This window comes from Myotis brandtii, unplaced genomic scaffold (assembly GCF_000412655.1).
Source record: "Myotis brandtii unplaced genomic scaffold, ASM41265v1 scaffold32, whole genome shotgun sequence".
Taxonomy (NCBI): domain Eukaryota; kingdom Metazoa; phylum Chordata; class Mammalia; order Chiroptera; family Vespertilionidae; genus Myotis; species Myotis brandtii.
This window is the reverse complement of record NW_005362269.1, coordinates 9,186,698-9,211,069: the sequence shown is the minus strand read 5'-3', so window position 1 is coordinate 9,211,069 and position 24,372 is coordinate 9,186,698. Positions and strand designations below refer to the sequence as shown.

The following is a 24,372-nucleotide window of genomic DNA, read 5'->3' as shown; positions in this document are numbered from 1 at the left end:
GTATTATTTTACATAAAAACAACTATAAACTGACTTTTTCTCACCCCTGTATGTGTATATGTTTATGTATACTAAATCTATGGAATAAAACTGATTTTTAAAAGTCCTAATTGCTATACATAGATGTGAACATTGGACAGTAAAGAAGGCAGATAAGGAAAAAAAATCGATTCATTTGAAGTATGGTGTTGGAGGAGATCTCTATGGATACGCTGTACCACCGGAAAGATGAACAAGTGGGCCCAAGAGCAAATTAAGCCTGAAACATAGCTGGAGGCAGAAATGACAAAACTGAAGCTGTCTTACTTTGGGCACATCGTGAGGAGGCAGGGTTATTTGGAAAGGACAGTAATGCTGAGGAAAATAGAAGGCAGCAGGAAAGGAGGAAGACCAAACATGAGATGGATTGACTTCATAAAAGAAGCTGTGGGCACGACTCCTCAGGAGCTGAGCAGGGCTGTTGAGGACAAAGTATTGTGGACATCACTCATTCATAGGGTCGCCAGAAGTCGGAGCCAACTAAACAGCACGAAACACACCAAGGTCCCTAGCTATTCAAAAGCAAATTGTTTTTATTTCTACTAGAAGAAACAAGATTGCTAGTTTTGTGTAATTTGTAATAATTTAAATTAAAATGAATTATTTAGAGCTTTCCTTAAATTCCAAATTAGAGATCTTTAAAGCAGTGCTACTCAAAGTATGATCTAGGGATCCCTGGAAGGTTCCTGGGAGGTTCCAAAAGAGCTAAGGGAAGTTGCCAGGCCTCCAGTAGCCCAAGCCCAAAGCTGGCTCACCTTGCTTTCTCTTACTTGGACCACTAGCTTAACTGCTTCATCTCTCCAGACATTCGAAAGAAAGATTTAAGGAACACTGTGTAGCTAAAAGTGCAGACACAGCCACCGGATCACCCTGCTTCCATACTTTCATACGGAGACAACAAAGACTGAGACTTGCATTGAAATTCAAGTTAAGAAATGATCTTTAAAGCACAAAATCTGACATTTCACTTGATTATGACTGATTTCCTATTCTTTCACATCATAAGATTTGAATTTGAAAATAGTCATAACACAAAAAGTAGGTCATCTTTGATGTGGGATGAACACTGGGCCATTACTTGATGGTGTCCTCACTAAGATGCCACTAGGTAATCACGTCTGCCTCACCCTCGGCCGATGATTTTGAGCTGCTCGGGGTCTAGAAGTGATTTGACAGCACAGAAATGGTGTCTAGCAGGCCATCTAAAGAGCAGAGTGAAGAATAGGATGCAATTACGGAGTCAGGACAATCACACAGTGTCTTTGGAAGGTTTGCATTGCTGAATTTAAAGAGTTGTGGCTGACAAATGTTCCTCTCCCTCCTGAAAATGCCCTGCACGTCTCATCGGCCGTGGACTGCACTCGGTGTTGCTCCTTTGCACAGCACACAGGCCCCTGCCTGGAGTGGAGTGGGTTCTGACTGTGGCTGACAGACTTCTAAGCGGTCGCAGAGTGAGTCATGAAAATGCTCACCTTCTTACGTTCAGTTGTGCCGCTCTCCAGAAATGTCTGTCTGCCTTGCTCCATTAAGAGACAATTAGTGGGTTCTGACTGTGGCTGACAGACTTCTAAGCGGTTGCAGAGTGAGTCATGAAAATGCTCACCTTCTTACATTCAGTTGTGCCGCTTTCCAGAAATGTCTGTCTGCCTTGCTCCATTAAAAGACAATCTGATCTCTGTTATTTGCAAATGTTTTTTAGAGGAAAAACAATGTTTAATCCACTAAAGAAGCAAGATAAGTTTCTGGGGAACAGTGAGCCTTCTCAAAGGCTTACCTGGCTTTTCGGGGAACATTAACTAAATCACCCTAAAATGTATGAATACCTCCAGCAATTTATGGAATACATCTGGGTGGGCATGTTTTATATGCTAAAAAAATAAAATAAAACAAAATGCATATTGTCAATAGGTTTGGGAAATTCCAGGGGTAAGTAAAGTTAAACGGATTGTTTATTGCGGGATTTCCTAAATTCTGTTAAACATTTATAACTATAAGAGGGGGCCAAAATATGCAGTGACTCAATAATATATGGACTGTAAAAGCCTTTTCCATGAAGCACATGACACAGGCTTAATGTTCCTCAGAACATAAATTTTTACTAGTAGTTATTTAAAAACCAATAGAATTTTAAATACTAATAAGGCAGTAATATACTAATTTGTTTTACAATGAGGTATTCAATTCAAAAACATTTTTAAAGTGGTGTTATAGAAATATAAAGGGCAGAGAATTTGAGATAAGATAGTTCTTAAAAAATATAAACCATCCATGACTAGTGTAAATTATTCCCAACCCATAATTCTCAGTTGTCAGAAGTTGGTTGTGATGACTGAGAATTAACAGGTTAAAGCAACTGCTGTGTTATTGTATAACTATTGCTATGTTAGATGCAGTGAGAGATAGATAATTACCCTACAACATTCAGCAGTCCAGGAATTGAGGAACTAAGTTTAAATAAGTAGCAAGAAAAAAACAAGTCACTTTAATTTCCCCCTTGAAAAAAAAATGTCACCAGCACCACTGTTTAATTTTTTGGTAAGTTCATATCCTTTGTACAGTAAAATTCTTCTAAAATGAAATATTTACTTAGTAGATAACAAAGTAGACATGTAGACTGACATTAAGAGAGAAAAAGTTTTAAAATGCCATGTTATGTAATAAGAAAATGTCATAATTGTGAGAACCTGTTCAGTTATGTGTTTTTAAAATGGCATTTTTACTCCTTAGCTCTCATATACTAGATGTTTTTACCAATATTTGAAAGACAGCTTGTTTATCATTCATGTCTTATGTAAATTTGCATATTTATATATTTATCTATCCTGCTCTGAGACTTGTAACATTTTATACAGTTTTTAAGTCCTCCAAGTAAATTCCAATAAATTTGTATTTTGGATTATTCATAGGCCATCTGAATTTATCTGGGTTGTGGTTTTAATGATAAGAATACAATAGAATTTAATGACTCAGTTTCTAGAGTCCCATGAATAAAATATAAAAGATGAATTTAATTTGCAAGACTAATGAGGAGTTCCTGTGCACCACCCCCCTTCTGATATCTTTTACAAGAAACCTAATTATTTTCACTCATTATAATTATGAAAGCTGTAAAAGTCAGGTCATATATATTTGCATATGTTTTATTTTTTAATCACTTTGAGGGACTGCTAACTGTTCCTCCAGAGAAAATTCAAAGAAAAAGGAAACTAGGTCTGCTTTCAGTTAATCCACATGGTATCTGAGCTAGCTTTGAACTTGACCACCGCGGCACTGTCAGGGATTTTTGGTCTTTCATCTTCAGAAATTGATGATGCAAGCACATCCGTTTCCTTTCCATTTGCAATATTCTATACTTGGTTAAACCAAAATGAAGTCAAGAATATTGGGGTTTTTAAGACCAGCACTAGCCAAGTTGTATACACAACACATTGCTCTCTGGTGTCAGATTCCAAAATCCTAAATATCAAAATAAACTTAAATGTTTTATTATAATTTCTAAACACTTTGGAGAGTTCTGTAAGTGTCCTTGATTGAACAGCTGGGTTTCTCATTGTGCACATCCTTGTATTTGCTCATGAAATAACAGCAAAGGTATTAAAAAGAAGGTACTAGCTAACCTTGTTAAGCATTGTATTTTACAAGTAGAACTCAGTTTTTTTGCATAAAAACTACATGAGTAGGTTTTATTATAATTTCTAAACACTTTGGAGAGTTCTGTAAGTGTCCTTGATTGAACAGCTGGGTTTCTCATTGTGCACATCCTTGTATTTGCTCATGAAATAACAGCAAAGGTATTAAAAAGAAGGTACTAGCTAACCTTGTTAAGCATTGTATTTTACAAGTAGAACTCAGCTTTTTTGCATAAAAACTCCATGAGTAGTGATGATGATGATGATGATGATGATGTCATCATTATCATCATCATCATCATCATCATCATCCCAATTTACAAGTGAGAAAATGAAACATAGAGAGCAGTTAGGAAACTTGCTCAGCTATTACATAAGGAGAGCTATATAATGAAGAACCTTTGGATTATTCTATGTTATTATTGGGTGTCTTTTTTATTCATTCAGAAGATATTTAATGCCAGCCATGTGCCAGGTAGTGTGACAGGAGCAAGAGACAGACGTATAAACATGATGAGTACCTTATCAATGCCAAGCGTCTGGATAAACCACCATTGCCCAAATCCACCTGTGCATTGCATAATTATTTTATTCTATTATATATTCAGGGTTGAATATATTCACCCTAAAATGTATGAATACCTCCAGCAATTTATGGAACATGTCTGGGTGGGCATGTTTTGTATCCTAAAATAAATAAATAAATAAAATGCATATGGTTAATAGGTTTGATAAAAGTCTGGGTTTCATAATAATGTTTCTGTCTATTTAACAGCTGCTAGGCATCTCCTATGCAACTGTAGAGCAGTGCCATAGCTGGTGCCTCTGCCTGCAGAGAGCCGCTGTTAGATTTGTGGTGCTGGACAAAGACGGTAGATACTGGAGAGAGGAAGCTGCAGGACCAGAAACACACCCCTCACTAGGTTAGACTTAATCCTCTATTGGAAATGGTGAGAGTTTTCTCTCAACCTCTTCTTCTGAAGATGGCTGCATTTGACAAAAGCTTTTATAAAAAAGAACACCCACACAATTGCCTTCTGGTTTCATAAATACCTTTATTTATGCTTATATACCAATTTTGCAATGCATTTCTAACTATCGAGGTTAATTCTCTGGGCAAATTTCTTTTATCTTTCCATTTTAAACTATTTTATCAACGGTGGGATTGTCATTGATTTAAAACAATTTCATAACAGAGATGTGTGCAAATAACAAATGAGAAATTAGGTTATATTTGAGATGAAGCTCTGAACTGTGAGGGCCCCCAGGGTCATATTAGGAAAGTTCTCTTTTAGGACAGACACCCCCGTCCTGAGGATAAGTTAAAGAATATAATGAGGTAGATGAATGGGGAGTGAGAAGCTCTTTTCTGAGAACCTGTTTTCCATGCCATTCCCTTGAACTTTTCTTTAAAATCAAAGTTTTATATGCAGAAAGACATTGTCTAACAAAACAAAGGGCTCTAAGTGAGATCACACTAATAAAAATGTTGGTGGTTTATAATATAATAAAACTACAATTTTGGTTACAATATAATTTAAGATGTTCTCAACTAAACAAGCCTTTTCAAAATCATTAGCTATTATCCAGAAGCCTATAGATGCAAAACCAGAAGTTCAAGTCTCAAGAACGCTTGCAAAGAACTGTATGACTGCATCATTGTGCCTATGAATAAGGAGGACTGCAGATTTCTAGAAAAGTTAAGACGCTGCCTGAGCTGTGCTATAGTTTATATAAATTTTCAAATCAAGGGCATTGCAGTTCTTTGAAAAATATTTTTTTCCACTTTTATGGAGATCTTACTCTCTCTCTTTCTTTGAAGGCAATGTGGTTTCTTCAAAACCATAAGAGCTAAGAGTCAGAGGATTGTAATTATAGTCCTCAGTGCTACACTAGCTAGTCACATGTCAAAAGGCAAAGAACTTAGGCAATCTTTTTAATTTGTTTCATTGCTTTTGAAATTGGGGGAGCAATATCTGTCCTGTTTTCTATACTTTAAAAAATTCAACTATCAAGATACAAAAGTTCTTTGAAGAGATAATTAGGATACACAAAGATAATATATGCTTTTATGGGAGGTTGTGGGGGATTAGTTCATGAAATATCAATATTCACTGGATTTCATTCCATGCTTCCCTGTACAGCATTGTTTACAATCTAATATGTGGTTATTCATTGCAGTTATATGTGTGCTTACTTATTAGAATATGTGTGCTTATTCTACTCTGCCCCACAGATTGAAAATATCATTATAACAGAGGACATGTCTTTATTATACAGAGTCCTATCCCCAGCATCTGTGCATTGATGAGCATAGTAGATGCTCAGTAAATAGTTGTTGAATGAATGGAAGTATACCTCCTAAATGCACTGTGCATTGATAGTGTACACTATACATTTGTATTTATTTCTTAAAACTATTAGAATCAATGTTGTTTTGAGGTTTGTTTTGGAGAGAATTTTGGAATTCAGATATGCTACAAAATCAAATTTGGAGGTCATGTCTATGAATATTAACAAATTAATGACTCCCTTAATAATCATTTCTCTTCTGACTTAAAACTCAAATATCTTATATGGAGGGGGGAAGTTTGATAGTATTGGGTGCTGTATTGATAACTTAAATGATATTCCTCTTCTTTTGTCTTCTCTTAGAGTGCCATCAGGGTTATGTAATAATATGATAATGTTTGAGAGAATGAGATTCATACTCAGATAAATCTAGGTTCAAGTTCCAACTATGCCACTTCCTAGTTGCAAGACTTAATGTGAGCTGTTAATTTCTCTGAGCCTGTGATTCCTCTTGGGGGCCTAATTATGCTTCCCTCATGAGTTTGTTGTGGGGATTAAATGTGCTAATGTACTTGAGGTGCTTAGCATGGTACCTAACATATAATAATACCCTCTAACTATAGCTATTGTCATTTACATAATTCATCTACTAACCTTATTCTGTCTGTTTGTTTTTCATTTTGTGCGTCTGTATGTGTGTGTGTATGTTTTCTTTACAGATGGATATACCACTGACGACATTGAGTTTTACTGGCGTGGGGAAGATAAAGCAGTAACGGGAGTAACAAAGATTGAACTTCCACAGTTCTCTATTGTGGATTACAAACTCATCACCAAGAAGGTTGTTTTCTCCACAGGTTTGTATCAGGGAAGAGGGTTAAGGTAAAAGAGTCATCATCGTTTATAAACAGGGGTCACTTATATCAGGGTCGGGTATAAGGATGGTGACTCCAGAAGACGGAGATCTGCTGAAAACCCTCAGGTCCCCAGCAAGCCCATTGCTCATTTGCAGCCCATCTGGTTATTTTCCTGAAGGCACCCCCAGCAATGCTGAGAGACTTAGAGCTGTGTCTCTCATTGGCCAACGAAGGGACTAATTGTTGTACACAGAATAGAGAAAGGAATGAAGACCTGGGTCAGTTGTTCCCCTGATTTTATGCATCTCACAGAATTGATCATCATTCTTTCAAATACGCTGGGAATAACCAAGTCACAGTTCACTCAAGTCTGACCACAGCGAAATTCTCTGAAGAGAGTAGGGTAGGAGAATTTCACATTTCCGTCGGAGGACGGGAATTGCTTTATGTAGTGTGACTCCCTGTTTTGCAGGTGAACACCTTTCCAGATCCTGAGGTTATCCTGATGCCTTTGCTGCCCTTACCCTGCTAGTATTGAGTTTTTAGGTTGTCAAACTTGGTTTCATCAGCACAAATTTTTAACAAGAAAGCCCAGTAAAGTGGTAATTTGCTACATCACTCATTAAGGGGGAAAATAATCAGCCCACAGGAATATGTCTCATTGAAGTGAATCCCGCACATGGAAATAGCTAGCCCTATAACTGTAAATTTTGAGTTTCCCCTCTGATTTGGGTACTTCCTGTCCCTAAAAACAACTTCAGGCAAGAGTTGCATGGCTTAGTAAGAATACAGTGTAGCCTTTGGCTTTAAAAAAAAAAGAACAATAATAACAGAAACTTTTCCTAAGTATGAAGTCTTTTGAATTGCTAAAACTCTATATAAATGAGTTCCTACTTAAAATACTCTTACTTTCATATGAAGACACTATTTATCAGTGTGAACCATTTATGTTCTAAGGATGTGTTCTGTTACATATATTGTCTAAAGTGTAAATCCCAGATCACCACAATCAAAGGATCCCGCTTCAGGAATGTGATGCTTTAGTTGTATCTCCCACAGATATTGCTCAGGAATAGTGATTCTCCACCTTTGAGTAGGTCAGGGATCCCTTTAAGAACGGGGGTGGGGAACCTTTATTTCTGCCAAGGGCCATTTGGATATTTATGACAGCATTCGCGGGCCATACAAAATTATCAACTTAAAAATTAGCCTGCTCTATTTGGTCAAACATTCAATTAACTCGCCACTAATGCCTTGGCAGGGCCGGACCAAATGATTTTGTGGGCCTTATGTGGCCCATGGGCCGGAGGTTCCCCACCCCTGCTTTAGAACTTGGATGAATACACTGATTTTAGAAAAAAAAATAATGCCTACATTTGAAAACCATCCTGAAATTTCAGGGAGTTGCTGCATTGTCTGAAGTACAGCCATTGATCCAGACTTAAAACCATCCTGGGGCTTTGTGTGTGAAGAGCTAGCTATCTTTTACTAGCATCAGAGTGTGCAACCTGATTCTTATATGCAAAACATATCTTAATGGGTGGACTAGCTGAGAGACAATTGAGGGGGGACAAAGGGACTGTCCCAAATTGTCTTGTCATCACAGTTTTAGATAATGAGTATTTTTTGATCCAGTACATGAGGCCGAGCAGAGAAAACCGGGAATTCTGTTAATGATGAGAATGGGATGTAGTCAACATGGAATAACTCCTGCTAATTAAAAACCCAGTGTTCTCAGACATCTTTTGCAGAAGGAAGTATTTACTCTTCACCAGGAGCTAAACTTGAATTTAGGAAAATATACAGACTGTTTAGGGGCCTTTAAAGGAAAGTATCCTACAAGTATTGATTGATAATGATGTTCTAAAATTGCCTTTCTAGGTTCCTATCCCAGGTTGTCCCTCAGTTTTAAGTTGAAGAGAAACATTGGGTACTTTATCCTGCAAACGTATATGCCTTCCATCCTGATCACTATCCTCTCCTGGGTCTCCTTCTGGATTAATTACGATGCTTCAGCTGCAAGAGTGGCATTAGGTAGGCCATTTTCTGTCTGCTTGCGGAGTTGACTCATGCATGCGTGCATGTGTGTGCGAGTGTGTGCATGCATGTGTGTCCAAAAATGCACTTTCCTTCCCTGGAATTTGTAACACATGATGAAGCCAGACTGCACACATTACAAGGATTTGACTCTGAGACTTTGGGTGATCTGATTCAGCGTTAAATCAATTAAACACATATTAAAGCTCTTTCATGTCAAAATTAGTTAACTAGATAGCTGTTGGTAATGTAATTAGTCCCATCCGTGTGATATTTTTATTGAAGCATAATTCCTGTAATATCGCTTGATAATTATTAAATTTCTATCTGCGCTTCTTTACCTGGGAAGATGTCCCTCCCATCTTTTTGTTGTTCTGAGCAAAAAAACAGGAAATGTAGTGTGTAAAAAGTAGCTAAGCAGAAAGAAGTCTAAAGTCTTATGAATATTTTGGACTGGCATGGCAGGGGACAGGAGAAAACCAAGCAAAACTTTTGGCAAATAATCTATGGCATCAGATATCTAATGCTTGATTTTTCTTTTGTTATAAGACCAAAGAAAGAGAATAAATTCTATTTTATGGACATTTTTATGATGCTAACTCCAGATATGGTAAATTTATGACCTTTTACACAATCTTTATTACTTTGAATTCTGACTAATTCCTTTCAATTTTGAAATGTTAACTCCTCCACCATGAGATCTCAATGCAACTGTTACTTCCTTGGAGAAGTCATTTATTTATTCATTCAACAAGTACTTGTTGAATGCCTACTATGTGCCCTGCCAGATACTCTCAGCACTGGAGATGAATCTGTGCCCTTCTGGAAGTTATGTTCCAGCAGTAAAAGATAGACAATAAATTGAATAGCCATGCAAATTATATAATATGGTCAGTCTATTGAGGGAAGTAAGCAAGGGGGAGGTTAGTTATGCCAGAGGGTAAGTTTAGAATAATCAGGGTAGAATTTACTCAGAAAATGTCAATGGAACAGACTTGAAGAGGATGAAAAGCCACAGTTACCTGGATAAGAATATTCCAGTCCGTGAGCACGTCAATGAGGTGGCAGCAAGGCAAATGCTGAGAGAGTTCAGGAGCTAGGATAGTGTGTGTGCGAGGGGACGAAAGGATTATGAAGTGGTTTGGGGGCCATAATAAAGGCTTCACTTTTATGCTGAGCAACAGAGTTATTGAGCAAAGAAGTAACATGATTTGATTTCAGTTTTGAAGGAATCACGTTGGCTGCTATGTTGAGCTTAGATTGTGGTAGTTCAAGGAAGGAAGGGAGAAATAATGACCTCCTGTTTTGAGTCCAGTCCCTGTGCCTTAACCTCTTAAAGTGCTAGAGAACTCCCCTCTGTAGGCCAGCCACTGTTATGCATTCTTTTGGTTTGTGATGTCATTTTCCTCCTGGTACTGGAAGATCCTTTGGAGAAAGGTCAATATCTAATTTTGCTTCCATTACATCTATAGTGTCTCTCATAGAAAATGATGTTCAGTAAATATTTGCTGAATAAAGGAATGAATGAAATTTGTAAATATCTTATTTCAAAGTGAATATTTGTTTATTTTATGTCTATTACAGGAATAATAAGTAATTTATTTACTTCTTTATATAAATTTTATTTTATTTTTTCCATCCCCATTTATCCCTTCTATACCCTCTTCCACCCCCGTCCCCGCAATCACTACACTGTTGTCCATATCCATGAGTTTGTTCTCTCTCTCTCTCTCTCTTTCTCTCTCTCTCTCTCTTCCCCCCAATTCATCCATCTCCCTATGTGAACAATTTATTACTAGGTCAGAAATGCCTTAAAATGAGATTTAGATAAATAGTAAAATCAGCGTTGTCAGTTTTATGATATACATGCCATACAGGATAATCTGTGGTTGGCATAAAGAAGAGAAAAATGAAATTGGGAAATGTTTCAAAAAGATTAATATTGTCATAAAAAAGAAACATCTGAGAACTGTAAGACACCTAGGTCTAAAGCAAGGCCAGGGTTTTTCTGGTCATGCTCAGAATCAGATGCTCAAATTTATTTTTTCTGCTGAGCCAGTGTTGCCCAGTAGTTGAGCATCGACTCATGCACCAAAATGTCACTGGGTCAAATCCTGGTCAGGCCACAGGCCTGGGTGGTGGGCTTGATCCCTAGTGAAGGACATGCAGGAGGCAGTTGATAGATGTTTCTCTCTCATTGACTTTTCTATCTCTCTCTCTTCCTCCCTCTCCCTTCTTCTCTGTCTAAAATCAATTAAAAAAACACATATCTATTTAAAAAATTATTTTTTCTATATTTGTTTTAGGAGCATGTATAAAAACAAGACAAAAATTATGATCTTATTAGAGAGAGAAAATTAAATCAGGAAACTTATGTTCCAAAAAAAAAGATCACAGAAATGAAACGTAACTTCTGGGATGTGTTATTAGGTAGTGTTTAAGGACACAGGTTTCTGAGTTGGAGACGTCCCAGTTCATATGTTGACTGCCTAACCTCCCACCTGCGGGATCTTAACTCTAAGATCTGCCTGTTTTCACAAGGAACTTATCCTACCAGGGACTCTGGACCCTTGTGCTTTTTCCTGCGTAGCAATGTCTATCCCTCCAATTATACCTTTGAGGGAAACTACTCCCCCAGTTAGAGGTGCTTACATAGCTGGACGAATAATTATAATTATAAATGCCATTGCTTAGTGTGGCATTTTCCATAAGGAATCTTGCAATACTGCTGTATAATTTATCTGTGTATTACATGCCTCGGTGCCCAATTTAGAAACATGAAGGTTAGGTTTCAACTTCTCTATTATCCTCCATCTGCAGTTTCCACATTTTTACAATCATTTGTCCATATCATCTATAAAATGCATTGATTGATTTTTGTGCCATTGTAATTATTTTATTTCCCCTTCCTAACAAATTATTTGGGGGAAGTGTTCTTTATTCCTGTCTTGTATGCTTCTCTATACCTGCCCCCATAGCTACCAGAGTGACTATCATAAACACAATTTGTCCCTATATCTCCCTGCTCCAAGCTGGCCAGTGGCCCCACATTGCCTATAATTTCAAGTTCAGACTCCTCGTTAGGCTCTGTATATATGGCCCTCCATGATGTAGCTCTTACTTAACCTTCAGTCTCCTCACCATTCTTCCCACCATATCCTCACGTACCCACGTTGACTTTGTGGGAGTCTTTCAGTGAGCTGTATACCTTCACCCCACACAGAAAGCTCTCTCCACCACCAATGCCCTGAATTCTAACTTTAACTTCACTTTTGACCTTCAGTCCTGGGTTGTCTGGGTCACTCCCACTCATTCTTCAAAACGGAGCTCCAAAACCTGTGTTTCCTCTATATTCTCAACATACAGCCTACAGGTATCTAACACAGCAGCATTTAAATCACTTTTCAACCCCCTCCCATTAGATATATAACTGTAATATATAAATATAACTAAAGAAGGATTCTAAATAAGTAATGTTTATTACAAATAGATGATTTGTGCATATCTCCAGGGCCTGTCACAGAGCTGGACTATAATAAGTGCCCAGTAAATATTTTGTGGCATATGAGAATGACTAAAAGAGTACAGTAATCTTTCCAGTTGTAATGAGAGCAGCAAGGACACGGGAGCATCATTATTCTAACTCTCTTTTTTTCTTTTTCCAGGAATTACAACTGTCCTTACAATGACCACCATCAACACTCACCTCCGGGAGACTCTCCCTAAAATCCCCTACGTGAAGGCCATTGACATGTACCTGATGGGGTGCTTTGTCTTTGTTTTTATGGCCCTTCTGGAATATGCTTTGGTCAACTACATCTTCTTTGGGAGGGGACCCCAACGCCAAAAGAAAGCAGCCGAGAAGGCGAGTGCCAACAGTGATAAGATGCGCCTGGATGTCAACAAGGTAAATGCGGGTCAGGCCTTCCTTGCTTCTTAAACGCATAGAAGAATGCCAGCAATATAGGTCAAGGTCTTGTTTAACAAATGAGGAAACCATGGCCCAGGGAAGAGAATGGGTAATTTTCCACAAATCATGAAGATAATTAGTGATGGAGGCATAATTACAGCCCAAATCTGTGACACAACGTTTAGATGCCCTTTACCTTAACACTAGGGTTGCCCAGACCACAGTCACCTGAAAACCACCTTGGTGACTTTTTCAAGATATGAGTATGATGTGTGCTATTATTTACTTTATATTTCTTGAATTTTACTCACATTATTTAAATTTATTTAAAAAGGAAATTTCGTATCACACAAATCAGTATTACTTGCTAAAAGATAAGCTTAGGTATAAATAAATAAAAATTTTAATGATGTTATTAAATACTAGGTTATACTAGATGAAGGCTCGGGGCCTGAGCTCTGCATGCTCTTGGATTTAGAAGGGAGATAAGCAAGTACAGAGATGTATTTAAGACTTACCAGCAGCAAACTGAGACTTTCTCTTTGAAGTCATCAAAAGGAGGGGGGCGCGGGGGAGGGGAGAAAAGAATCATTTTCTCCTTAAGTGACAGATAATTACTGAATGCCTTGCACATGTGCCACTTAAAATCACTGAAGCATTTGACTACAGGAGGCCACTATCCTGCTTAAATCAGGCACAGGCAAAGAGTAATTCCCAGTTATAAACTGGTTCATTCTTTAAGGCAATAATTCTCAGCCTTCGGCGCCTGGTTGAATGACTGGGAGAGCAGTAAAAATACTGAAGGCTGGGTGTCTTCCCCAGAAATTCTGATTTTGATTGCCCTGGGATATGCCTGGGCATCGTAGTTCAGAGTGCTGGAACTAGGAAGACAGTAATCCTTCTAAACCTCTGGAACTGTTAACCATACCACTGATTATATAATTGATGTTTTAATATTTCGAACATCAATTTAATTCCAAGGATAGAAGACCATAAATAACATCTATCATTGAGTTTTATTTGGAGCAAATCCAGTGAAAGCTGCTGGCTCACTAATGTCTCCACGTATCCATAGGTCTGTTAATTGATGGGCTATTCTCTAACCAAAGGCACTGCTTTCCTGGGAGATGTTATTTGTAAGGATGCAAATCTTATGTACGGCCCTTGAAAGCCAAGGAACCAAGGTCTGGGAAACTGTCAGTTTCTTTCTAGTGTCTGAGGCAGTGGTTCTCAACCTTCTGGCCCTTTAAATACAGTTCCTCATGTTGTGACCCAACCATAAAATTATTTTCGTTGCTACTTCATAACTGTAATTTTGCTACTGTTATGAATCGTAATGTAAATATCTGGTATGCAGGATGGTCTTAGGCGACCCCTGTGAAAGGGTCGGTCGACCCCAAAAGGGGTCGCGACCCACAGGTTGAGAACCGCTGGTCTGAGGTTTCAGTTATTGAAAACTGTCCATAGATTCCAACGTAGCATTGAGGCTCTCGGGCTGTGCTATTTAAACCCATTTTATGATTGCCCTGATACAGTGGCCTTAATAAAGGAAAGAAAATGAATAAATAAATAAATAAAAGCTGTCTCATATTCCTGCCATTTGAAATGAGTCTAAATCAATTGCCTAATGCAAAGCTGACTTAATACCATCTGATCTTTTTTTCACTTTCATCTCTCCACTTTTTTTAGACCAATTTGCATTTAAATGACAAATTTAAGACCTAGAGAGTGGCATGTTGACAGCAAACTGATGGTTTTAAATTCAGGGTACTGAGGTGGAGGTGCCCTGTGGTGGTAAAAAAAGCTGGTTCTCTTGGCTGACGGTGGGCCCACAATTCAGAATATAGAATATGAGATAACAACAGACATACCTACACTTCTTCTAGTGCAGTGACCAAAACTCAGGCAGCCATGCCCCAGGAATCTCTGGGCTTGCAGACATTATGGGTTGTCAAAACAGGGGGGAGGGGGTTGCTTCTGGTACTTAGTGAGTAGATACAGGCCAGGGATGCTGCTGAACAGCGATGGTACATCACGCAGCTTCCCCATAACGAAGAATTGTCCCTCCCAGAATGTCAGTGTCACCCAGCTAAAGACCCCTGCTCTAGTCCAATTCTCTGACTTTAAGTATGAGAAACTGAGGTCCAGAAACATTGTTTGTCCTAGTCTTAAACTCTCTAAGACAGGTGGTTTCTCCACTTTCTTTGATCACCAAGCATAGCATTAGAACAGCAGGAGTTACCATTTAGCACAATGTTAGTGAAGAACTATTTCGAGGTCAGTCAAGTGCAAGACTTACTCTCCGTTTAATAGTTGTGTGACAATAGGCAAAGAAAATGAGTCTCGCTAACCTTCAGTTGCCCCAGCTGTAAAACAAGGTTAATTCCTATTTCATAGTTTTTTATGAAGAGTGTTTGTGATACTGTATAGAGGGTGTAACCTAGTCCTCAGTACATGGTACGCACTCAGTAAGTGGAAAATATTAGTAAAATATTAAAATGTTATAAACAGTAGACATTATCCATCTAGACCTGTTGGCAAAGCTTGCTTGTATATTTTACACGAATAGCTTATAGCAGTGGTCGGCAAACTGCGGCTTGCGAGCCACATGCGGCTCTTTGGCCCCTTGAGTGTGGCCACGAAGTTTCAATTGCACTGTACGTGCACGCCTGCACGTGGCATTGTGTGGAAGAGCCACACTCAAGGGGCCGCAGTTTGCTGACCCCTGGCTTATAGGATGCAGTCCCATCCCTAAAAGAGGGAATTATCTGTGGAGAAATGTTTCAGGTCAGAAGTTGTAATGTCAAAGCAGGGAAATCATGTATCATCAACAGGTATTAGCTTTAAAATCCATAGCACATGAACTACTTCAAACGGTATCAGTCATTTCTGAGGTCAGAATATTCACGGCTGTCTTGATTAGATTAAGACAAAAAGGTGACCAGCTAGCCTTTCAGATGCCCCTGGTTTCCTTTTGACCCCAGCATGGAAGGTTAGGGGAGACCCACATGGGGCTCTGACTGCACAGAGCTTCCTTTGTGCGAGTGTCATGATAGTACCACCTATTTTTTTTAATTAATAATGTCCCTTTTTTCCAACTGTAATTCTTAAGTTATTTTTTTTGTTGTCCAAAGATTGGGCACATCTAATCAGCTAAGTATTGTTGGCTGCTTTGGAAAAATCAGCCAGTAGGGAGGGGATTGACTTTTTCATATTCCTTTTGATGGTTTCCTAGAGATGGGAGCTGTAAGTCAGGTCATCCAAAGTGAGGTTGATACTGTGCTCTCTGTGCTGAGGTCAGGGAGGAGTGGAAGTGGAAGCCTGGCCACGCAGGAGCCAAAGTTGCTTCCACGGCACGCTTTCACATGTGCCCATCTCTTCTCTGTCTTAACTTCCTGTAAGGCTTTATTTTGTTAGCAAGAGTACCTGCAGTTCTTAATACAGTTCTTTTCCTGTCATTTAATGCAGAAACTAAAACTTTTCAGGAAAGTCAAGTTTTCAAGGTTGAACAGCAAAGTTAACAAAATTTCTGAGGCTTGAGCTGGGTTTTCCAGGCTACTTATCCAGAGTGTGGCCTGCTGTGCTAACAAGTGAAAAAATAATACCGAACTGAAAAGCTGATTCCACATTAGTTTATATACTCATTTCACCTAAAAAACCCACCTGTCTACATGAGAGTCCATGACTGACAAGCAATGTCACTTTCCAGTTGTCTTCAATGTGACAGATTAAGTTACAAAATACTAAGATTTTGGAAGAAAACCTCAAACCAAGAGGTCTACTTAACATTTCTGTTTCCCAAGCGTCTTCTAGAGAGGTAAAAAAAAAAAAAGTCTCTCTCCTAATGTCAGAAGAGTCCTTCCTATTATCCCTTGCATTCTTCTATTTGTGTGTGTATGTGTGTGTATGTGTGTGTGTGTGTGTGTGTGTGTGTGTTTCCTTATAGAATTTGCTTTGGATTAATGTTATGTACTTTTCTTGCTTATCTCTTCAAGTTTTCAGCTCTCTTTATGTTGTTTTCTTGTTTATTTGTCTGCTGATAACTGAATATATACATTTTTGAGAATTTAGTTACTCCTACCTTTCCACCACGTTGATTCTTGCATACCTGAAATTATTTTTGAGAGATCCATAGCCACCAGTTTTCCAAGTAAAGCTGCACCAAAAATACCTCTATGTGGGAGCATTCTTTATTCTGCATTTTCTGCATTTATGGGTATTGTGTCTATATTGTCTTTATCCATTGTGCCTAAGTTTGTGTTATACAAAGCCATGAAGATCTTTTAAATCTATTTATTTCTCATGCTTGAAATTAGTTTTTTTATACATTAAAAAGATACAAGTAAATAGAAGTCCTATTCTCTGTGATCGTCAGTCTTTCTAAAGACCAGTGGCATTTATCTATATGTAGTTTACTTTAACCACCAATCTTCATCTAGTGGCATCAGTCAATTTAATTAGCACATTCTCTACTTTGTCTTCCAGATTTTTTATAAAGATATTAAACAAAATGGGACCCAATATCGATCCTTGTGGGACCCAACTGGAAGCTTCTCCCCAACTAGACGGACTACCAATTACGATTTCTCTCTATATACGGTTAGCTAGCCAGTTTTTAATCCATTTATTTGTATTTCTGTTGGGGACAATTTGTTTAGCTGTTCCCTTTAAAACAATGTATGCGTTCTTTGCAGATAACCTATGGACTTGTATCCATAGAGATGTGGGAGTATGTTAAATGTTTTTGTGAGACCCTCATGGGGTTTTCCCAGGTTTGCTTTCGTAAAATACAGCGACGATGAATCTAAGCTTCAGTGTTCCACTCAGTCGAGATTGTTGTGCTAGAGAAAGAAACCAAGTGGATCATGTCTTGAGATTCCTGTTCATTTGTAGTGAGAGGGTAGAGTGTCATCCCGTATCTGCCATTCCTTAGTGCTCTTGTGTGCCTTTGGGCTAGTGGAATAGGTGAAGAATTGTGCATTTCTCCTGTAGGTTGGCTCAGAACTGAGGAACTTGTTTTTGTCCTAGATTATGAATTTGTGCTGAGGAATGTTATGTTTGCATCAAGTCCTTGTTGCTTCGTTGTTACTTATTTTACAAATAAGTATTATCTTGGCAGACCCAGCACTATCTTATTGATAGAAAGGAGGCAGTGATTGACATTGTTCTGCATCAAAACTCCTGAATGAAATTTTCCAAAAAAAAGCCAGTAGTAAGGCTCCTACTTAGAGTTTAGTTTCTGAGTTTCTGTGCTTACAATTCTTAATTGGCAAATTGTCATTCATATTGACCTCCATATTGGAGGAGGAGGAAGAGGAGGAGCAGGAGGAGGAGAAGGAAGAAGAGTATGGTGATGATTGTCATTCATATTGACCTCCATATTGGAGGAGGAGGTAGAGGAGGAGCAGGAGGAGGAGAAGGAAGAAGAGTGTGGTGATGATGATGATGATGATTGTCACCATTTTACCTTATCACACACTACTTGTCCGACTCCAGTTTTTTTAAATTTCGATTTCTTGGTGAGGTAGTGAATGATAATAAATGCTTGTGAATCTTTCTTACGAGGACTTGATGCCAGATGAGCTGTCATTATTGTATCTTCTGAGTATCATGTTCTACCTTAATTTTATTGCCCTGACCTCAAATTCCTCAGTACCCATTATTATTGCTCTTGGGGTGGAGAACAAGAATGGTTAACCTATTAAATAATGACTTTAAGTTGTTTTTTTAACTTGGTTACTTGTTGTATTACATATAGTAACAGCGTATGATAAACTAGATTCCAGGAGATGTTTGAAACTCTGTTCATCACTATTTTAGTCCTAATCCCCTGAAGATCCAGTCCCTACTATGTCTGTTCTCTCAGGCTCTCTCATTTGTGTTGTTCTTGTTTTGAATTCTAGCTACTGTTTTTGAAATTGAAGTAGACTGGTTTGATTGGGCTGTATTCTGGGTAGAATGTTAATGATTCAGAAAATGTTCTACAGCTGGAGTTTAGGTTTATGATGAAAACAGTTGTATTTTTTCAAAATCAAAATCAAAGTATACTACATGATTGGTCTAATGACTGGGTAAAGTTACATGAAAATTCAGAAAATCCTCAGATCATGAGGCTATTTTAAAGAAAATATGTCTCTTTGGTGCATTAAATTGTTCAGTTGATAGCTTGAAAGAGTTAATGATACCCTGATGACATGTTAAAGAGAATGTTCAATTATTCACATTGAAATATGAATCTTAATGTCTTCTGCTTTTTTAAATATTTATTGTTGAAAGTATAAAATATGTCTCCTTTTTTCCCATTGACCCCTTCTAGCCTGCCCCTCCCCAACCACCCCACCCTAGTCCTTCACCACCCTATTGTCTGTGTCCATGGGTTATGCATATATGCATGCAAGTTGTTTGGTTGATCTCTTCCCACCCAGCCCTGCCTTCCCTCTGAGATACTGTCCTTTGTTTGGTATGTCTATTCTATCACCTAAGTCCTCTTTCGGGTTCAGATGTGAACTGTGAAACAAGGACCAGTATTCAAAACTTTGAATAATGAGCTGTTAAACCTGTAACTTGTAAAAGCATCAAGATATATGGCACAATCCTCAGAGGCAGCAGGATGCACTGGGAAGCTGATGCCTTTTCGAATCATACTCTACTGGGCTCACATTCAGGCATGGTCTTTCATGAGCCATGTGCCATTAGATGTGTTTAACCTTTCCATCCCTCAAGTTTCTCAACTGAAAACTGAAACACTAATTTCTGCCCCATTGAGCTACTGTGAGCATTAAATTAGATAATTAAGGGCCTTATATGGTGCCAGGCAAAGAGCACTTGATAGTTGCTATATTCTGGAGGTGATAGCGGGGAGTATATGTTTCTAAAGGGGTTCCTTTGTTGCTCTATTACTATTTTTCTGACTATAAAACTAATTCAGGATCATTATTTTTTATAAAAAGTGCAAAAGGCAATGTAAACCACCTAAACCTCCACACCTAGATATAATCATTGTCAACATTGCCTTTTATTCACAATTAGTGACGTGTTTATATACATAATTTTGCTCTACTATTGTGTATACTGCTGTTTTCCACTTAACCTCTTTGTATACTTAAAGTATACATCATTCTAATAGCTACAAGACATTTTACTGAATTTATGTACCATAATTTATGGAATGAGTACCTGTTGTTAGATATTTGCATTGTTTCTAAGTGGTTTTCTATTATAAATAAGTCTAAAATAAGCATCCCATTACTGATTTGTTTGTACATGATTGACTCCTAATCTATTTCTTAACATGGAATTTCTGGGTCAAAAAGTGTCTTTAAAATAGTGATCCACATTGCCAAATTGTTCCCCAGAAAATTTCTGCTATAGTGTGCATACCTATTAGCACCATATGAGAGCATGGCAGTACACACACACACACACACACACACACACATCACCTAGCCCTTAAAATGACAAATAGAAAACTGATGTCTGTGTCCAGTTGTCAAAAGTCTTAGAGAAGTGGAGATAATGTATCTAAAAACCCATGTGCACTTTTTCTCCTCCCTGTCCAAAAGCCATAGAGAATAAAACAGCAATAGAACAAAACAACACTCAACTCAAACTGAGGCTCTGCAGAGAGGCAGAGATGCATAAGCAGAGCCAACGTTGCTGCAAGCAGAATCCAAAGAAATCTACTCAAGCTGTAGTTGAGCAAATGGGGAGACCTTATAAGAAGGTCCACATCAAAATGAAGCATCTAAACAAGGAAACACCATGGCAACCATTCAGGAAAACTGCCAATGAGTCCATTTCCTTTTTCTCTCTCTCCCTCTTTCTCTCTCTCTTTCCCTTCCTTCCTCCTTCTCCTCTCCCTCCCCCGCACCCCAACACACATACATGAGCAACAGAGTGAAACTCAGCATGCAAAAGACAGATAATGACTCTTTTATTGGGGGAAAAATTACTTTTTTGATAAATTAAATTTTTTCATAATACATGTTTTTTTTTTATTTTTACCAAAAATTGAAAAAGAATATAAAACAAAAGGTCAAGGATGAGATGATAAACAAAAGGTAATTAAGGAGGCAAAATGGAAGCAAAACAGTCTTTATAGAAACTAATAACTAAATCTAAAATAGTAAGAAAGATAATCAGTATGGCAAACATCAAGGCATTAACACAAAGTTCAGGCTATAGAAAATAATGCCAAATGCAGAGGAAAAGAGATGTAGAGATATAAACCTCTTAGAGTAAACACAGTAAATATATAGGACAGGACAGTGGTTTAAACATGCAGAACCATGATGTCAATGAAGTGTAGATGGAAAAATGGAATAGAAAAAATACAGTCATGTGCCCCTTAACAATGGGGTATGTTCTGAGAAATGCATCATTATGTGATTTCGTCACTGCATGAACCTCGTGCACTTACACAAGCCTAGATGGCACAGCCTACTCCACACCAGGGCTATAGAGCAGAGCCTATTGCTCCTAGGCTACAAGCTGTACAGCATGTTACTGTACAAAAAAAACAGCACAAGATTAAATCAAGCACAAGAGATAATGATGCAATCAAGAGACACAGTAAACAGGAGGAGATGTGTGCGGCTGCTGCTTGCATAACACAGCCTACTATTTTGCAGCAAGCTGCTTTTTTAATAAGTAGAAAGAGTACACTCTAAAGTAGTAACAAAAAATGTACTATAGTGAATACACAAACCAGTAACATAGTCGTTTATTAATATTGCATAAGCATTAGGCACCATGCATGATTGTACGTGCTATACTTTTATATGATTGGCAGTGCAGTAGGTTTGTTTACACCAGCATCACCACACACATGAGTAATGTGTTGCCCTAAGACATAGAAATGGCTGTAACTGTATTATAATCCATGGAAGGAATTTCCAACCTTTTTTATCTCATGGTGCACACAAACTAATTAGTAAAATTCTGCACCATACCAAAAAATATATATTTTGTCCATCTGACAAAAAAAAAGTATAATTTTGATTCATTCACACTGGACAACTATTGTCGTGTTGGCTGTTGTCATTTTTTATTTGACGTTCTAAAGAAAAAGAGGTCACTGCCCTTGCCCAGCCCATGTGGGTCAGTGGTTGAGAGTCAACCTATGAACCAGGAGGTCACAGTTGGATTCCTGGTCAGTGCACATGCTTGGGTCGTGGGTTCAAGAGGCAGCCAATTGATGATTTTCCCTCATCATCAATGTTTCTATCTCTTCTCTCTCTCCCTTCCTCTCTCTGAAATCAGTAAAAACACATTTAATGAAAAAAAAAATAGGTCAGTGCCCTTGTGTTGCCTCCCTTCCTCTCTCTGAAATCAGTAAAAACATATTTAATAAAAAAAAATAGGTCAGTGCCCTTGTGTTGCATACTTTAAAAATTCTTGTGGCACACTGGTTGAAAACCGCTGATCTATGGGATTATAAAATGTGGGCCACTGTTGGCTGAAAAATCATTCTGTGGCACATGACTGTATTTATATCTGACATCAATAACTAATTATAATAATTATACTAATATGTAATTCTTGAATGCCTTCTCTGTGCTTAGACATTTTACAAATATTATGTCATAAGTCCCTAGTATTGCCATATATTATTATAATTTCACAAATGATTAACTGACACCCAGAGAGTGTAATTAACTTAAGGTTAGACAGCTAAGAAATGGTTGAACAGAAAATATGACTAGAGGCTACACTCTTAACGGCTATGCTATATATTATATATTTATACATATCTGCAATGAAATTAATCAGTAGGCCAAAAGGATATACTGTATTCCAAGATTAAAAATTAGACAATCTCACTCCCTCCTTGTTATATTCTTCTGAAATTGCTAACATTCCATTCACAAAAAGTGAATGAGCTACAAGGAAGAAAAAAGATAGGTTTCAAACTATCCCATAGCAATATTAAATTTTATAAGACAACGGGAAATGTGGCAAGGTTCTGGAGGGAAGAAAATATAACCTAAGAATATTATTATTGACATATAAAGACAAAAGAAAGACAGTCTTATCCTCAACATTCAAGTCCAAGTCCTTAGGGAACATAGCATCCATGAGTCCTTATTTTAAAAAATAAAATAATAGTTAAATAAAAAAGTCTAGCCCCTAATAAAAGATAGTCAATATGAGGAACTTTAAAATAGGAAAAGGCATTATGCTAGCATTTAGAACTAAAGGTGGCATCCGAAACTGAAGCTATACAATTCCAGAAGTTAAAGTTACAGAATAAAAGATAATTGAAATATTTTTAAAAATTAGATACTAAAGATATGTAGAAAAGATCAGGTTGGGTGTTGTTGAGAAGGGAGAAAGTGTTTGTTTTCTAATTTATAACAAGGACTTAATATTTACTTTTTCATTTTTAGAGCTTGTGAATCAAAAGGTTGAAGATGAAGGATATGTTTTAAATTAACATGGATAACTACTATGAGAGTATTTCTCACTGGGTCTACCATAGACTGACTACAGCAGGGTCACCTGGGAGGCTTGCGTAAACTGTTGATTCTACCTGAGACATTATAAACTAAAACCTTTCGTGGGGAAGCTGAGGGAGCTACCTTTTATTCTCTCAGATCTCTGTGGTATACACTGAAGCATGGAAGACTGAGGACCGTTATGGTAGAAGAACAAAAAACTGACAATTCATCTTATAAAAACCTTTGATAATAAAAAAAAGAAGTAAAGAAAGATGCAGATACTGTAGCTAAAGCTAGACATCAGAAATAAGGATAAAGACATCTTAAAAGCAAAGTTTGAGCAGAAATTAAGATTTAAGACCAAGCTTGTTTTAACTGTTATAATAAGAGCAAATTATCAACTCACCTATCAAAATAATATTTTAAAGTTGAATCAAGCAACTAACCCCCACAAATGCTATTTATTAGAAACTAGAGGCCCATTGCAGGAAGAGTCCTGCAAGAATAGGACTTCGCTCCCGTCTCTGCCGTTCCTACCCTGCCCTTCTCTGCCGCTCCTATCCCGCCCTTTTCTGCCACTCCTACCCCACCCCTCTCTGCCGCTTCTCTTCCACCTGTCTCCGCAACCTCGGCTCCGTTGCTTATGCCGCTCCTACCCCACCCCTCTCTGCCGCTTCTCTTCCGCTCATCTCCGCTACCTCGGCTCTGTTGCTTAGCTTTCTTCTATGGTGTCTTCAGTCTTTACTCCCAGCCGGTATATGCAAATTAGCTGCCATCTTTGTTGGCAGTTAATTTGCATATCACTCTGATTAGCCAATGTTGGGTGTAGCAAAGGTACGGTCATTTTGCATCTTTGTCTATTATTAGATAGGATACTTCTAAAGTAAAGGTATTGGAAAATATTCTAAGTCAAGTCATATCCAAAGAAGATTGAGGATTGAGCATTATTACTGTATAAAGATGAATTGAAGAAAAAATATATTAATACAGATATATTTTATAAAAATTGCAATCCAAAATAAAGATATTAATTAATAAGTCATATGTAATTAATAAACTTCACATTACAATAGCCTCTAAATAAATCAAAATCATAAGAAATAAAAAAGAGAAAATGACAGAAACATTAGGTAAGTAGTATATTGAATAAAGTTTATTAATTTATAAAC

The 24,372-nt window shown here is 37.7% G+C and overlaps 1 protein-coding gene across 3 annotated transcripts in view; it reads left to right on the top strand.

Moving 5' to 3' along the window:
- GABRB2 (gamma-aminobutyric acid (GABA) A receptor, beta 2) overlaps window positions 1-24,372 on the top strand; it is a 203,984-nt gene that overhangs the window by 158,546 nt on the left and 21,066 nt on the right. For 2 of the 3 annotated variants that reach the window (XM_005870570.2, XM_005870571.2), the window contains exons 7-10: window positions 6,680-6,817; window positions 8,699-8,851; window positions 12,520-12,761; window positions 17,250-17,363. In XM_005870570.2, the coding sequence (XP_005870632.1) occupies window positions 6,680-6,817; window positions 8,699-8,851; window positions 12,520-12,761; window positions 17,250-17,363 (647 nt within the window). The remainder of the gene's footprint in view (window positions 1-6,679; window positions 6,818-8,698; window positions 8,852-12,519; window positions 12,762-17,249; window positions 17,364-24,372) is intronic. The other variant, XM_005870573.2, reaches the window with a different exon arrangement.